The 16,587-nt window shown below is 33.1% G+C and overlaps 3 protein-coding genes across 7 annotated transcripts; 2 read left to right on the top strand and 1 right to left on the bottom strand.

Moving 5' to 3' along the window:
• The first annotated feature begins 3,424 nt into the window (after positions 1–3,424).
• Positions 3,425–6,835, top strand: LOC114405673 (serine/threonine-protein kinase STN8, chloroplastic-like). Its single transcript, XM_028368123.1, has 5 exons — positions 3,425–4,070; positions 4,392–4,565; positions 4,751–5,155; positions 5,494–5,857; positions 6,364–6,835. Exons 1-4 carry the CDS (start codon positions 3,507–3,509, stop codon positions 5,842–5,844), a joined length of 1,494 nt encoding a protein of 497 aa, XP_028223924.1. The 5' UTR covers positions 3,425–3,506; the 3' UTR covers positions 5,845–5,857; positions 6,364–6,835.
• A 71-nt stretch (positions 6,836–6,906) lies between these two features.
• Positions 6,907–10,871, bottom strand: LOC114405675 (mannan endo-1,4-beta-mannosidase 6-like). 4 transcript variants are annotated; one of them, XM_028368127.1, is made up of 7 exons: positions 10,598–10,871; positions 9,646–9,699; positions 9,250–9,523; positions 8,556–8,750; positions 8,263–8,385; positions 7,843–8,054; positions 6,907–7,586 (listed from the first exon to the last, which is right to left on the bottom strand). In XM_028368127.1, the coding sequence occupies exons 1-7, from the start codon at positions 10,618–10,620 to the stop codon at positions 7,154–7,156; spliced, it is 1,314 nt and encodes a 437-aa protein (XP_028223928.1). In that variant the 5' UTR covers positions 10,621–10,871; the 3' UTR covers positions 6,907–7,153. The 4 variants fall into 4 exon arrangements, with proteins under 4 accessions (XP_028223928.1, XP_028223927.1, XP_028223925.1 ...); XM_028368126.1 differs by having other exon boundaries at positions 9,250–9,526; positions 10,598–10,870; XM_028368124.1 differs by lacking the exon at positions 10,598–10,871 and having other exon boundaries at positions 9,250–9,526; positions 9,646–9,858.
• A 2,141-nt stretch (positions 10,872–13,012) lies between these two features.
• Positions 13,013–15,874, top strand: LOC114405351 (alpha-galactosidase 1-like). Of its 2 annotated transcripts, none has more exons than XM_028367929.1 (8): positions 13,013–13,153; positions 13,266–13,373; positions 13,459–13,534; positions 14,107–14,371; positions 14,969–15,059; positions 15,159–15,208; positions 15,338–15,481; positions 15,600–15,874. In XM_028367929.1, exons 4-8 carry the CDS (start codon positions 14,297–14,299, stop codon positions 15,690–15,692), a joined length of 453 nt encoding a protein of 150 aa, XP_028223730.1. In that variant the 5' UTR covers positions 13,013–13,153; positions 13,266–13,373; positions 13,459–13,534; positions 14,107–14,296; the 3' UTR covers positions 15,693–15,874. The 2 variants fall into 2 exon arrangements, with proteins under 2 accessions (XP_028223730.1, XP_028223729.1); XM_028367928.1 differs by having other exon boundaries at positions 13,459–14,012.
• The last annotated feature ends 713 nt before the right edge of the window (positions 15,875–16,587 follow it).

Below are 16,587 nucleotides of genomic sequence, written 5' to 3'. Positions count from 1 at the left end.
TACTAAAAGGCAGAAAACAATGGGAGCTGAAAGGGGTTAGGTTTCTCAGACAGCCAATATTAATCTCATGACATGAATAGCGGAGAATTTGTCATCACTGCCATGTCTTTTGAAAGGATTGTGTTAAAATGCGGAACCACCAAATAACCATAATTTTATGTTTTCAGGAAAAACACAAGATCAATCAGCTTCATTCTTGTCTTGCAACAGTAAAAAGATGCCACTGCTTAGAAATTCAAGGACAAAAAGGATACATTACAAACCCAAACAATATGTTTTTACCCTTAATGTGAATGCTTATTTATTTATTTTTGACGGAATAATGTGACGGCTAAGTTGAATTTGATTCCCATAAGGAGAAGAAGATTTCTAAAACTAACTAACCTTGCCATTCACCTTAGCGTCAATCCCATCTGGTTTCAACCTTTGAGAAATCTGGTCACACAAGAGCAATAAGGCAATCTGGACATAGTATAAAGACATATAAATAAAATTTTAGAAAGTTCCAAGTCAGAAAACATACTTGACACTCAAGACTCCTCAACACGAAATGGAAGTTGTTTGCAGCAATGTGCAAACGTTTGAGTGATGCCACTGGCTCTAGCATTTGGGCATCTTGGAGAGACTGGGAATCGTAAAGGCCTACAAAGTTGTTGGCAAGGGTATGCTTATGAAATATGTTCAAATTGAGGTTCTCAGCATCCTCCAGCTGCAAAGAAGAGTCAGAATGTGGAGGAGGTTTGTCCAAATGGATATTTTGAGTGTAGGAGAAAAGATGGAGATAGGAGTATGAAAGATTGAGTCCTTCTTCAATACCAAAATGTTAGTCTTTTAGTTTCCAACTAGCTTTGTAGCTTTCAACCTATTTTTTAACTAATTTTATGGAACAACCTAATTTAGTATTGAATTAAGATTCATATTACTGTATATGGAAGAGTGACACAATGAAGTAAAATCAATTAATTTTTTACATGGTTTACAGTAGCCACCACACATCCCAACATGTTATTAATAGTTTAATCGGGTGTTCATGTTTGGCTTTTGCCACTAATTACGTTGAAAGGTAATATAAAGGGATCAACAAGCAAGATAGTTGTGGGGTAAATATATCTTAAGGAAAAGAAAGTTGTGGCTTGTGGGGGTGAGCATTTAAAAAATCGTTACATATTTTGAGAAAACAATATAATATCCTCTTAACTGACCAAGTAGAGAGGGCTTTGCTGAATTTATATTCTTACTCTTTGAGCCTGTTAAATGATAAGATAGAGTGAAGTGATTATGTTGTTATGTAGTTTATGGAAGTGGAGGAACAAGAAGCTTTGGGAGTAGGTGAGATCCCATTTATAGATCAAGTGGGGCATAGAGCATCTGAAGTGTTGGTCCAATGGAAGATTAATCGACGGGCTCACAATGTTTGCGAGTGCTAGAATCCTAGGAGGTTTAGCACGTGTTGGACTCCTCCGCCACAAGGAACTTTGAAATGCAACTTAAAGGGTTTTTCTTTGTGCACCCAATAGAATTGTTGGGATATCTAGTACAATAGTGCAATTTCAATATTGTCCTTCCATAAAGTTGATATGAATTGACCAATCCGTAAGTGGCTGAAATGATTTTTTTTTAATTTTTTCAAAAATATATTTTATGAATTAATTTAAAATTAATAGACTAGGCAGGAATTAAATCTATGACTTTTGCGTTATTAACATGACACTTTAACCAACTGAATTTATTATCTAAATTTACATATGCGTTAAATATATATTAAAAATTTTAGTATTATATATAGCAATATTAGTTATTTTATAATATAATTGATCTATTAGCTCAGTTGCTTAGAGTGTTGTGTTAATAATATAAAAATCATAGGTTCAATTCCTACATACGGATTGAGCAATTTATATCGGGTTTACGGATTTGTAATCCATATCAATTTTACGGAAGAGCAAACCTGGAATTGCGCATGTTGTGACGGGTGTACAACAATTTGCTGGTGCGCAAACCAATGCTTGCAACTTAGATGTTGCTTTCTTTTATACTTGGCATTGTATGGGGATTGATATGAGCTTGAAAGATCATGCATGTTAATTCATCAAAGCAAGGAGCAATTGTAAGAACTGTCTACCAAGGGTGCAGGAAAGAGAGGCAATGACACGCCCTATAAATTATTTTTCTTTGCATTGTCGAATTTGATAGATTGGTGGATATTTTCTTTGGTTACAAGATATAAATGTGGCCAAAGTCTACATGGATGATACTATTATAAAATCATTGGATAAAAATTTAGAGTAAATTGCACGCCCTATAAATTATTTTTCTTTGCCGAAATTTGATAGATTGGTGGATATTTTCTTCAATTACAAGATATAAATGTGGCCAAAGTCTACATGGATGATACTATTGTAAAATCATTGGATAAAAATTTAGAGTAAATTACATGAACCCATGAGATTTTCACTTATTACACTTGATGTCCTCCATTTTATAATCGTACAAAAAATTCTAATTTATTTTTTCATATAACATCGGGCACCCCTCCCTTTCACTTCACCCATGTATTTTATGTGGATTGTGCTTGACCCCCTCTATTGTTTTTGCTACCAAGAAACATCTTAGTAACAACAAAGTTGATAATCTATTGACTTGTTACAATATTCAGAGCAAAAATAGTTAAGGTAGATAAAATTATTTAGTTATCTAAAAAATATCTTAAAAATAAAACAAAAAATTCAAGTTTTTATTGGTTTTGATTTTTTTTGATCAATTTTTCCTTTTTATTGAATGGGATCTGAACACCCCAAGGTTAAATAAGTAGAAAAATAATTATTAAAACGAACTGTAACTTGTTATTGTCATTTATTTTGTGGCTTTTTAAATGTTAAAATTTTATAAAAAAAGTTAAAATGTGTTTTAAGTTTTTCAATTTTAAATCAGGTGTTAGTCTTTATTATATTTTAAAAATAACAATTTTGGGAATTATATTTTTTATAATTGGTAACTTTCATGCTTTTTTTTTTCTTTTTTATATAACTTTAGATAACGAAATGAAGTTTACCGATTATAAAAATAGGAGGATCAAAATTTCCGTTTTTAAAATATAGAGGCTAACACTATTTTTAACAAAAAAAGATTAGAAGGGCTAAGAAATATTTTAACTTAAAAAATTATAAAATTTAGACCGCATATATATTCAATATTTTTGAAATAAGAATTTATTATAAATTTGACTATAATCTTTTAATGAAACAAGATTATAAAAAAGTTTATTTTAATATTTTCGGGCATAAAATTTTAAAAATAAAGTTTTAAAAAATTACTCCCACTTAAAACTATTTTCATAAATAAATAAATAAATGTAAATAAAGCAACCTTGCACAGGTGTTAGTATTTATGCGGTTTGAAGTTTAATGGATGAGGTCTTAAATTTGGACCAAGAGAAGAGAAGAGAAGAGAAGCCGTGGATAAAATAAAGTGAGGAAGAAGAAGTGACAAAAGAGGTATCATTTGGAATGGCTTCTCTGCTCCTCCCTCCAACTGCTACTTCTTCCACACTTAAACACAACAACCAAATCCTGAAACTGAAACCAAACAATAATGCTCATGCTACATGTAACGTCTTCTTATCAAACTCAAACCACTACCGTTTCAACTCTGCAAAGTGCCATGCATTGTTCGATGACGTGGCCAAAGGGTTGTTGGAGAGCAGCAGTGTCGGGGTGGACCAGTTCCAGAGAGTGACAGAAGGCTTATCCGACATGCAGAGGTGGGTGTTCCTTGTCTTTGGTGGGTTGACGTGGATTTACCTGACTGCAAGACCAGGTGTTCTTGTCGGTGCCATTGATGCGTACCTTTTGGCACCTCTTCAACTGGGTTTGGACAACTTGTCTGGAAGGAGGAACTTGAAGAGGAGTGACTTTGTGGTTGGAGACAAGCTCGGTGAAGGGTCCTTTGGTGTTGTCTATTCGGGTGTTTTGCTTCCAAAGAATGTGGATGTGGATGTGCTGCAGAAGAGGGGGAGAGCCAAGACAACTCAGCTTGATGCCAAGTCTAAGGATAAAGTCATTCTTAAAAAGGTATTTATTGTTCTTTGATTTGGTGGATGGATGTTTTTTTGTTATCTCTGGGAATGAAAGTCAGTGTCAACCAACTGAGCTAGACCCCTTAGATACAAGAATGTTTGATCATTAGGATTCCTCATCCATTCTGTATTTTTTTGTTCTTCTTTTCTAAATTCTTGTTTTCATGATCAAGAGAAGAAAGATGTGTAAATGAACAAATATTTTAAATTGAAGTAGGTCCGTAAATTGCATAGTACCTGAGTTGCTGAATTACCATTTTCTGTTTTTGGATTAAAAAGCATGCATTTTGCGTAATCTGACTAATGGAATATGCAGGTTAAGGTTGGAATCCAAGGGGCTGAGGAGTTTGGTGATTATGAGGAGTGGTTCAATTACAGGCTATCTAGGGCAGCACCCGAAACATGTGCTGACTTCCTTGGAACTTTTGTAGCTGATCAAACTAATTCACAGTTTACAAAAGGTGGAAAATGGCTTGTTTGGAAGTTTGAGGTGCTCTAGCTTGTATTTCTGTTGCATAATGGATAAATATGCACTATTTAACTGTCAGGAGTTTTATAAATATTTTGTTCAGGTGGTGCTAAATGCCATCTTGAAAATATAAATTGAATTTGTCATCTTAGTCTAGTTTATTCCTTCATTTACTTAAATTAATTCGAGGGTTGCCCCTGTCGCAGGGAGATCGTACTCTTGCTGATTACATGAAAGATCGCAACTTTCCTTCAAACTTGGAATCAGTGATGTTTGGACGTGTCTTGCAAGGTGTGGACTCTTCGAAACGAAATGCATTGATCATCAAACAAATAATGCGCCAGATCATTACGTCTCTTAGGAAAATTCACGATACAGGCATTGTTCACAGGGATGTAAAGCCAGCCAACTTAGTGGTTACTAAACGAGGGCAGATTAAACTCATTGATTTTGGTGCAGCAACAGACCTGAGGATTGGAAAGAATTATGTTCCAAATCGTACCCTTTTGGATCCTGACTACTGTCCCCCAGAATTATATGTACTTCCAGAAGAAACACCAAGTCCACCACCAGAACCAATTGCTGCTTTCCTTTCACCAGTTCTGTGGCAGGTTTTGCTACTTATATTCTATTTATGCACTCAAAATATGGTTCTTCTGTAGTAATATTAGTTTTAATGAAAAATATAATACTGGGGAGTGGGGATCAACAATTTTATCAAATCGGTTAAAGCAGCATACTGGCCAAGATCTGTTCACAAAGAATATAATTGTTCTGTAAATTAAAATTAAGAGCTCCTAGTTAAGATGTAAATGCAGGAACATTAACTAAAAGATTGGTTAATATGTTAATCACATACTGCTGAATTAACTATCCTCTTGTTTGTTTCACATATACACCTATTTTGCTCAGGAAGTGCTAAAGTGGAGTTATGTGATTATTGTTGCAGTTAAACAGCCCTGATTTGTTTGATATGTATTCAGCTGGGATTGTACTACTGCAAATGGCAATACCAAGCTTAAGGTCTCCTGCTGCTTTGAAGAATTTCAACTTGGAACTAAAAACATGTGGATATGATATGAAAAAATGGAGGGACTACACTCGCCTCCGGCCTGACTTGCAAATTCTAGATAGTGAATCCAGTAGAGGGTGGGATTTAGCAACAAAGCTTGTATCTGAAAGAGGTTCCCTAAGAAGAGGACGCTTATCTGCTGCTGCTGCTCTGCGACATCCTTATTTTCTTCTGGGTGGTGATCAAGCAGCTGCAGTCCTTTCAAAATTAAACTTGAACAGAAAGTGAGCTGCTTCGCAATGTGAGTATATCGTTCCATTTACTGGTTTATTTTTTATTTTTAATCCCTGGTTATCTGCAAAATTTATATAGTCAAGCTTGAGCAGATAATTTTTTTTGTTTCCTCTTGCTTCTGCCCATTTTGGCATCTGAAAATGTGTATAGACTATAGAGTTATCTACTGTTTCCTTGAGAAAAAACTAAGAAAAATGATTTAGAATGAATGTGGAACTGTGCTTTCTATTTGACTTTATTAAACTGGACGAAAGAAAATCACTAGTGTGAACCTCTTGCAATCTGTACACTCTCTTTTGCATCATAAGGTGATGTAAAAATTTCTAGTTAACCCAAAAGGCAGTCTCTCAGTGTAAAAACAACAGGTTTCTTTAGGTCCTGGGTTACTGATAATATGTCAGGATGGTTTACCCATTTCTTTTTTTGTTCTTTTGTTGTGTAAGAACTATGAATCATATCACTTTTGATTGAAGCTCTCTGAGGTAATATTATTTCAACATTTATTTCTACCAGGAGGAGCACATTTGAATTCAAAGGTGTCCCGCGACAAGCCTACTTGTGAATTGACAACCATCACATATAAGATTTTGTTCCATTTTTTGTGTTTGGCTTTTCCTCCCCAAGCTTAAATCAGAAAAAGGTTTTCTACTTCATTACAGGCACACCATAAGCCTGGGGACATCAAAGCTTACAGAAAGAAACATTATTGCTGCAGTATACATTTATAATTTTCGTGTAATCTATATGACAACAATCTCAAGCAGGAGCACCTAATGGTTGTAAGAGATTAATCAGTTGCCTCCTATGGTTTCTTTATACAAAAGGTGAATGCTTGAAGATTGGCGGGACCGCACTTGTAATACCTAAACTTCGAGTTCTATGCCTTGAAACAGGACATACAGCTAAGTAGAGCTGCATTCTATCGACACTTACTAGATAAAACTTACATACTTACATCCAAGATGAGATTATATATTCAGTTTCATATAGCTCTGTCATTTGATTAGTATTCTTGTACGAAATTGTGCTTCTTGTGGCCTTCAAAGAGTTGTCATCGATATAATAACACAATAGTTCTTCACAACAAAATTACTAGCTTATTTTACAAAATGCCACACATATGTCGGAACATATAAAGTAAACTATTGGCATCAATACAAACAGAATGGTACGGTGAGCCCCATATTTATCTCGTCTTCGTTTTTCTGTGTATTATCGTTTTCAAAATGAAGCTAATACTCTTGCATCCACCACGGACAAGCTTTTTTACATAGCACTAGTTGGCAACTTTCCACATACGGTGTTACAGTTCGTCATGATAGAGTACTTTTTCCAACACATTTCTTTTCTTACAACCCCAACGGCATTTCTTAGAACACAGGGAATTGAAGAGGGCTAGCCTTGTGGATTGAAGGGATATAATGCTTGACGTGGAAGGTGACTTTGAGAGAACAATTGCATAGCCATCATCCATGTAATCCGTTCCGTCAGGAAAGAGCTGCCACACAAGGCTTCCAGCCCCACTACCTCCTTTCTTTGTAGAGTTCAGGATGGTCTTGTACACAGTGTTTATAAGGTTGTCTCTATATGTTGAATTGTAGCCAGGAGCTTTTGCAGATACACCAAACTCAGCAAAAACAACGGGCATTCCAAGATACTTTTCAGCATCCTCTATGTGGGCTTCCATCCAAGTCTTTATGAATGGGAGATGGGAATCTGCAACTGATTGTGAAATCCTTTGACAAGGTAATTAATTCATAGTTAGAAACTATCATACTCATGTCTAAAGGTGTGGATTTCAGATAATTAGATGAATGGTAAAAGCAAAAATGAAGCAATTATGACATAATACATTAATTTAGTTTAGAATGGAGTTTACTTGTATTCACTTGCGCGTGAATATGATTATAAGATGAATCTTAAAGGTTTGTAGAAGTTCAGTTTTGTGATACTAAACATACTTCAGTAAAATTTACCGATGAATAAACTCACCAAGAGTCTGGATATATGTGAACAGAAGCGAAGTCAACACCTAGAACCTGGTGGTTCCTGATAAAATCAGTTCCAACCTCATGAGCATATGAATTTGGGTTGAACTGATATTTCTGAGGTGTTGAGGGGCCATAAAATCCTTCTAGTCCAATCTCCACTAGGTGTTTTGGATCAATGCTCTTCACATAGAATGCCATTTCTTTTATCCAATCCTAGAATGTATTCAGTTGAGCACAAAATGTGATATCATGGAGGGAACTGATTAGTTGAATGCAATTATTACATGATATGACAAACATATTTGTTGAATGCAATGATCCTATGATTAATTATATGGTGTTTCTTTTAAAAACATAGGTTCACATGACTTTTTTTTTCTTTAATGGAAAGCGAAAGTTCTGGAGGGGCAATTGGGCAAACCTGTAACACATCACCTGAGGAGTCTGAGGTGCATCGAGGCTCATTCATCAGTTCCCAAGCAAAAATTGTTGGATCTTCCTTGTAAGTGATATTTGTGAATGTATTAACTCTATTGAGCACCGTCTACACAGTGAAAAATAGTACCAGAACCAGTTAGTTAAAAGGAATAAACAAGGAAAAAGACCACAACCACATGTATTCATTATTAGGTAGTTGAGCATTGCAGCATCACATAAAAAAAAAAAGCAACAAAAGGTGGTTTTTGTTCTGTTGGATTGTAAGAAACTACTTACCTTAACATGAGCCTTGTAGTAGCTTCTGAGAGTTGGATGTGAAAAGAAGTCATCATCAGAGGTCAAGTTAAGGCCAGCTGCATTGCCCCACTTCACATACTGTGGTTTGCCACCATAAGCCTCCCAGTTGTTAACCAGTGATAATATGAGCCTGATTTTGTATTTCCTTGCTTCACTTACCACAAAGTCCAAGGCCTATGGTTCCAACAATAAAATGGAACTACATGAGGATTGCTATTTAGCTGCACATTATAACTAAAAATTTGACAGTATAATCATTCAAACATCAATAACCACTAACCACAAAATACAATGGTGAAGAAAGATTCATTATACTAGAGAATTCAAAATCATAATACTGTTTTTAGTAGTATATAATAAGTACTGAAAATAACTAGTATTTTCTCCGTTCTTAAATATAAGACTTTTTTTTAAAAAAATTTGTTTGTCTGCTTTTATAAAATTCTTTTCAAGTTGTCTTTTGCATTAATTATTTTTTGACCAAGATATCCTTAATTATTTTACAATAAATGTTATGAATTAAGAAGATAAATACATTTTCTCTCTCTTATAAGGATTGGAGAAAAAACTAGCATTAGGTAGAGTGTAATTAAGTGGAAAAAGAAATAAGATGAGTCCCGGGTAATTAAATTAATCAATTTTCTTAAATGACCATGAGTTTAGAAACACTAACCTTGAATACGTCTTCATCATAAACTGATGGAGATTTCTGAAGAGCACGCCATTGGCCATCATTGAAGGCCCAAGTCCTACAAACTGACATACCCACAGAGGATGCATGTTTGAACACCTCAGTGACCTTCCCTCTTGTGGACTCATCCGCAGCAAATACCATCAACCAGTATGTGTTGAATCCATTAACATAGAAAGGTTGGTCGTTCACCACAAATTGGTTTCCTTTCGTTTGCACCATCTGCCATTCATTTTCTTCCATGTCTCCCAATTCACTTCTTAACACAACCCCCCACCCCCCCCAAAAAAAAAAAATTGAAGTGTTCAAGTTAGAATAGGCATTCGTGTGGGTTTTAGAAAATGAAAAATTAACAAGAGGGGAGGTTCTAATACATACCCATAACTTAAGATAGAATCTGCTATATCAATGCTCTTCCAATCTTCATATTCACTGACATCAAATGCAGTTGAGCTTAGACTTTTAGTAAGAGTCAGAAAAAGGACCAAGGTAATAATAGTACGTAATCCAAATCTCTTGTGTGTTTCCATAGAGTTGGTTACCCCTAGCCACGATGTCTTATGGTGTTTTGGACCACATTATATAACTGATCATCTTAATTTTCTTACATAGAAGTGGATCAAAGACAGAAGAGTGGTGTGTAAGTTGAGATCATGTCACTACTCTAGCTTTAAAGCGAAGAAAAGCTATTATTCTATTATATTCTCTTCCATTTCTTAGAAATGGATAGGCAAGTAGGGTAGGAGTAAAGTAGCAAAAATGTGTGACCTAACTCCTAAGGTACGCTCAAATCAAATGGGTTCCACAAACCAGAACTTGCGATACAGGGAGGTGGCAGGTTTTGTAGGATTTGAAGAAACTAGCAGTTACAATAACCACATAATTTGAAGATCATTACACATAAATAAACAAACTCTTAGAATTTAGGCTTAGGGTCTAATTCAATCCGACAAAAATCAACTTGTTTAACGAGGTTTTCCAAAAATTTATAAGCACTACTTAGGCCACCTTATCTCTAGTCGATATAGAATCCCATTTCCCTAAGAGTCAATGTTCTGACGGCTGCACACAACAACAATGCTGCACTTAGTCTCTTTGGTTACCCCCTTTGTAGGTAACCCTTTTACGAGACATTGATAAAAAATTTTGATAGATTGCAACTACAACCAGTTAAGGATGATAACAATTAAGGTGATTTTCCAACACAAACATGACATAAATATAACGTCATCAAGTTTATTGTTATTCTATCATCATTTTCTAAAATAACGTCTTCACAATCAAGTCTATCATCTATGATGAAAAGAAATTTTCCAAAGGAGAAATATACCTGTTTGTGTGTGTTGTGTCCATGTAGCTCTCTTCTTTTCTAAAACCTTGGTGGAGGAGTTTGATACCTAGTTGGGGAGAAAAATAGCAAATATGAAGAAGAGTGGATCGGTTGGAATTGGCACTCTTTGCGTGTGATGTTTTATGAGAATGCTAAGATACTTTAATGCCTTCCTTCCAAAGTCAAACCGTCATCTTTTTGGAACTATTGGTGGTGCTTGAGCTAGCTATATACTTGTCCTTGTTCCCAAGCATATATTTATGTTCTTACTATTCATCAAGTCCTTCATTTCTTTTACTATAAGATTTGTTCTTGCAGCAGTTTGATTTACAAGATTAGAATTAATCTGTCCATTTGGTTAGGATTTAGGAACAAGATCCAGGTTGCCTTGATATCAAATTTCTATATTTCCATTTATAGACAAAGGTCAAGTTAATTAATTTGGTCCAAGAAGGTTTAGTAATTTGTTTCAAACAAGAAGAAATAGCATTACCAATTTGCATCTAGTTCAAAGCAAGATTTATTGCTATGTTTGTTCATTGGTGAAGGAGAATTAATATGAATGAAAAGTAGTTACAATGTAAATTTCGCAAGTTATTATACATGACTTAAATATATTTAAATACTGCAATGAAGACATGCACTTGATAAAGAGTAATGGTGGTTAATTATATGATACGTGGCGGCCATCAAGGGAAGTTGAAGTAGCCGCTACTGGGTCATTCTCTCACCCAACATCAATATAAAAAGACACGCGTTTTGAAATTAACAATACATGGACTTATGGCTATTCATACTTAATTTGTCAAATTATAAGAAGTCTTGCTAACCTTACTTGATGTTGGCCAACGTACCCTTGATGATTGCAAAGGGATAGGAATTCTTTTATAAGTAAAACTCTATTTTAAGTAAGTTAAATTTCTATGCATTGTGATTATAATTTTTTTACAATATAAACTAATCAGATATCAGAATAAATGTAAAGGTAAAATATATATTTTATCCTTTTAAAAATTTTCAAATTAGTTTTAGTCTCCCAAAAAATTGTCTTATTTTTGTTCCTCTAAATTAAAAATATTTCACTTTAGTTCGTGTATTTTTTGGTGATTATAAATGTTATTAAATATTAATTATAACCCCTTTGAGGATCGAAGATTGAGTATTTTTAATTTGAAAGGATGAAAATAAGAGAATGGTTTTTTTGGAAGATTAAACCAAATTTGAAATTTTTTAAGGGGACTAAAATATTTTATCCTAATTATAATTACTATGAAATTGAATGATATATTTTATTTCATTTTATCCTAAATACTTTTAGTCCTTATAATATTTACTTCATTTTGTATTAGTTACTTGAAAAAAATATTTGATTGGAACTAATAACAAATGTTGTATATATTACAGGGACAAAGATGAAAAATATTGATATACTAGAAGAACTAAAATAAAATAATAAGGATCAAAAATATATTTTTTATTAGGGATATAAAATAAAAATAAAAATTTATTAGAAATCTAAAACATATTTAACCCTAAAAAATATAATCAAACTTCATCAATTGGTATAAAACATAAAGTTTAAGTATATGCAATAAGTATAATTAAGATTTGAATCAAGAAAGAATTGGTCTCATAACTACTCTAATAACCGGAATTTGGGAGAATATTCTTGTATTCCACTGGGAAGCCAAAAACAATAGTTATAAAAAAAATTATATGTACAATACATGCATTCCTCGTTGTGACTGAGAACAATAGAGAGTACATCTCTTGTGGATCAATTCTAGTGGAGGGTACATCCACTAGGTTGTTCAAAGAGAACAAAGGAGGGTACATTCCTTGTGGATCTTTGTTTGTAAAGGATTTTACAAGATAAGACATCTCAAAGACCGCAGGTCGCTTAGGGACTGGAAGCAGGCACGGGTTGTTGTCGAACCAGTATAAAACTATTGTGTTTGTTTTTCTTCTTTCCTACCCTCTTTATTTTTCGTTGTGCACTTTAATTACCACTTTTACTTTTGGTTAAGTTTCCATTTGTGTTATTTACTTTCTTAACAATATAGTAAAAACCTAAAAAGGATAAATTTTTAATTAGTAAAGATTCAGTAATAATTAATTCAACCCCTTCTTAATTATTCCGAGACCACTTGATCCAACACTAATTATGTTTAACAATGATGAGAGTGAGAGCCAACACAATCTCGTTGCCAATGGCCTTGGTGCCACTCCTCCAATGGGGTATGCATCACACATCTACCTTTTTTCTATCTAAATTATTCAGCTAGAATTGTCACATCATATCACATTTTTTCTTTAGTACAATAAATCACCCTTGTTTCTACGGGTCTACCCAAGATTGGATACATTTATGTTAACATAGGTACATGAAAAAACAACTTTATTTGCTTCTTTTTTTCTTCAATCGTTTCTAGTTTATTCTCATTTTTTTCACTTCCCTTTACTTTGCAAATGACATAAGAACTGCAATTAACCTTGATAGTTGATCCATAATTCTTCGCAGATGATGGCTGGGGTGAAATGTTCCGGGATGTCGATGTATGAATTGTAATTGTCATTAGATGTTTTGTTTATACTTCTCTTGAAATCAAATTAAAATGATTTCATTGAATTAATAAAGTATTTGATCCAAAATATATATACATGACAGGGTAATTAGGTAGCTCATAAAACAAAATTAATTTCCTTCTGGCATCAAAGCTGTTGCAGATTATGTTCATGGGAAGGGTCTTAAGCTTGGCATTTATTCAGCTGCAGGGTACAAGATTTAACCAAAGCATGATATGTTTCTCAACTCTTTAAAATTTTAGCTCTATGCATATATGATTGGGGTAATTTTGCAGGTATTTTACTTGTGCAAATGTGATGCCTGGTTCACTTGGTTATGGAGAGCAAGATGCCAAGACTTTCGCATCATGGGTATATAACACTGCTTCTTTCTTAAATTTGATTATTCCTTTTGCTCACTCAAACATATCAGTTGCTATTAAACAAACGGTTATTATCATCATTGTTTTATCTTTCTTAGGGTGGAACAAAGCCTATTGATAGGTAGTAAAAATAGTTATATTTTCACAACACTGTTATATATAGTTATTTTTCAATTTCATTTTCATACCTAAAAATGAAAATTGTTTTTTATTTAATGTATAGATACCCTATTATGCCTCGATTTTTGATGAAGGTAGGCCGTCCAATCTACTTCTCACTATTTGAATAGTAGTTTGTGTTTTGTTTTTACAATGTTTTAGATATTGTTTTCAAATTTTGCACTCAATTTTTCCCTCTAATTACACATTGCTTTGTTAATAAGGGGAGACATGCATCCTGCATTATGGGGTTATCAAGTGGGAAATAGCTGGAGAATTACTGATGACATTAGGGATAACTGGGATAGGTAAAAAGCGATAAACAAAAAAAATTGTATTAAAGTTGGGTTTATACTTGATAGTTGTACAAACTATATATGTAACTTTTATTCTGTTTAGCAGTATGCTTTCAAAAGCAGATATGAATGAAGTTTATGCTGATTATGCAAGACCTGGTGGTTGGAATGGTATGAATTTCACTATGCTTTCTTTATTTTGTCTAGATGATAATGACTAGTGAGAGTATTTTTTGTTTTTTGTTTATGTTCATCTCTCTCTGTCATTCTAAACATTTAAATCGATCGATCCTAACATGCTCGAGATAGGAAATGAAAGGATGAACAAAAATGAATATATTGTTCACTTCAGTTTATGGGCCACTTCCAAGGTATTATACTATCCTTCGTAAACATTACAATGTTCTTCTACGTATGTATATAATTTTTATGAAAGCATAATATACTTTAATGTTAAACTTTCATCCAATTACAAATTATCATAGGATATCTATACCACAGTATAATACAACTATATACACCCACAATATAATATCTATATTTATATTTTATTTTCTGATAAATAAATATTATATTAATGGTGTATTTATTACGGATTCATATATTAATGGTGTTAAGATTAATAACTTTGTCTTTGTTTTTCACAAGCAACTTTTTTTTGTTAATATATGTTTGTTGATTTTATGCACTTATATAATCATTCAATCATAACTCATCATGTTAAATTTATTAACTTTTAAAATATTTATTTTAAAGTAATTCAAATAATACTTATGATTGAATAATAATTTTAAACTGTTTTATTCTATCAGGATATAAACATTAAACTTTTTGTCTAATAATTATTTTTAAAGTCATGCCTACTGTGATTCCTTTCAGATTGATTGATAGTATAAAGATGATTTTACGTATAAAACTTAAATTCTATACTTTATACATTCCGTTTTTCATGCAAAGAGTTACCGCAGGCCCCTCTTATTATCGGGTGTGATGTTAGAAATATGACTGAAGACACTAAAGAGATACTATCAAATACGGAGGTTATTGCAGTTAACCAAGGTGATGAGAAGCTTAACATGTGTCTTCATGTATAATTATTTGGTGTGCATTAAGTTAAGGGCCTTTTATGAGGTTTTTAATATCTTGCTCCAATTTTAGATCCACTTGGTAAACAAGGTAAAAAGGTTAGGATGGAAAGCACTCTCGAGGTAAATTGTTCTTGCTATATACTATCTTTGGTTCTTATTATAAGAAACAAGTTATAGTGTATTCTATCTTGAATGTAGTTGAATAAGAAAGAAAAGAAATAATAATTGAAATGCATTTTTTCCCATCAGGTTTGGGCAGGTCCTCTTTCAGAATATAGGGTGGATGTTGTTTTACTCAATAAATACTCTGATCTTCGTGCGTCCATTACTGCTCTATGGGAAGATATTGGCCTTCATCCTTCAACTGTTGTTGAATCAAGAGATCTTTGGGAGGTAAAATAATAATTTAGTGAGAAATTCTATGGTATTTTCAGAAGATATTGACCTTTATCTTTCATTACACTTTATTGGACAATGATGCTGTAACATATCTTCTTTTCAATGTATGCAGCATAACACATTGGAAAGACAATTCAGTGGTAAATTGACTGACACTGTTGAACCACATTCTTGCAAAATGTATGTGTTGAAGCCAATAGCTTGAGTTTCAAAAAGATGTTTGGATTGTAACTTTGGGAGCCATTGCAGCACAAGCACATTTTTCATTTGCTCACGAACTTTTCTTTTACTAGTATCTCGTGAATTAACATTCTTCTCATGTTTCTACTCATGGACATATTCTACTGTAGTTTGTTTAATTTAAACAAGGTTGCAGTTTCTACTTTAGTTAGTTTGTTATTAATGATGTTGGATTTGTGCTTCTTTAGTTAATTTATGCATTGCTAATTTGTTTTGTGTTAGTACAATATCAACAAAAGTTGAATAATTCTATTTATTTGAAAATTTGTACAAATATTATATTGAAATAAAGATGAATAATTAGGATAAATTGTGAGATCTATTATAAAAAAAAACTTTTAAGACCTGATAAGTCAGAGGAATTAGTTCAATTGTTTGAAGTAATAAAAATGATCTTGTAAGTGGTGAAACTTTACAAAATTTCTTTTGACAACTCAAGAGAGTTACTCTCCATTAGAATTGTTCTTCGTGTTTGAGTCTTAAGTGCAAACATTCACTTCATTTGATAACTAAAGTATTTTAAAGAAAATGAAATTAAATGGATTGCCGAATCAAATGGTAGAGAATATACGAAAAGAAGATAAAATGCTTACGAGACGATATATGCTTGCTCACCCACCGAAATATTACAGGCCAAGCTTCAAAGTTTTTAGATTATAAATAGATAGATTGCAATTAAAATTAAACTTCATTATTCATCCCGTATAGATAGATACTTCCCTTGTCTGACAATGAAGTTCAACATCTTAATATTAGTAGCATGTCAATCAAACATGCAATACATGTTGATTTTCCTGAAGTTCTTCGTCGTAACTTAGATAGAGTACGACTAAGAATTGCTAGGATTATTGATTGATGGT

The sequence above is a fragment of the Glycine soja genome, chromosome 3 (genome assembly GCF_004193775.1).
Source record: "Glycine soja cultivar W05 chromosome 3, ASM419377v2, whole genome shotgun sequence".
Lineage (NCBI taxonomy): Eukaryota > Viridiplantae > Streptophyta > Magnoliopsida > Fabales > Fabaceae > Glycine > Glycine soja.
The sequence above is the reverse complement of the archived record's forward strand: the minus strand, read 5'-3'. Positions and strand labels throughout refer to the sequence as shown.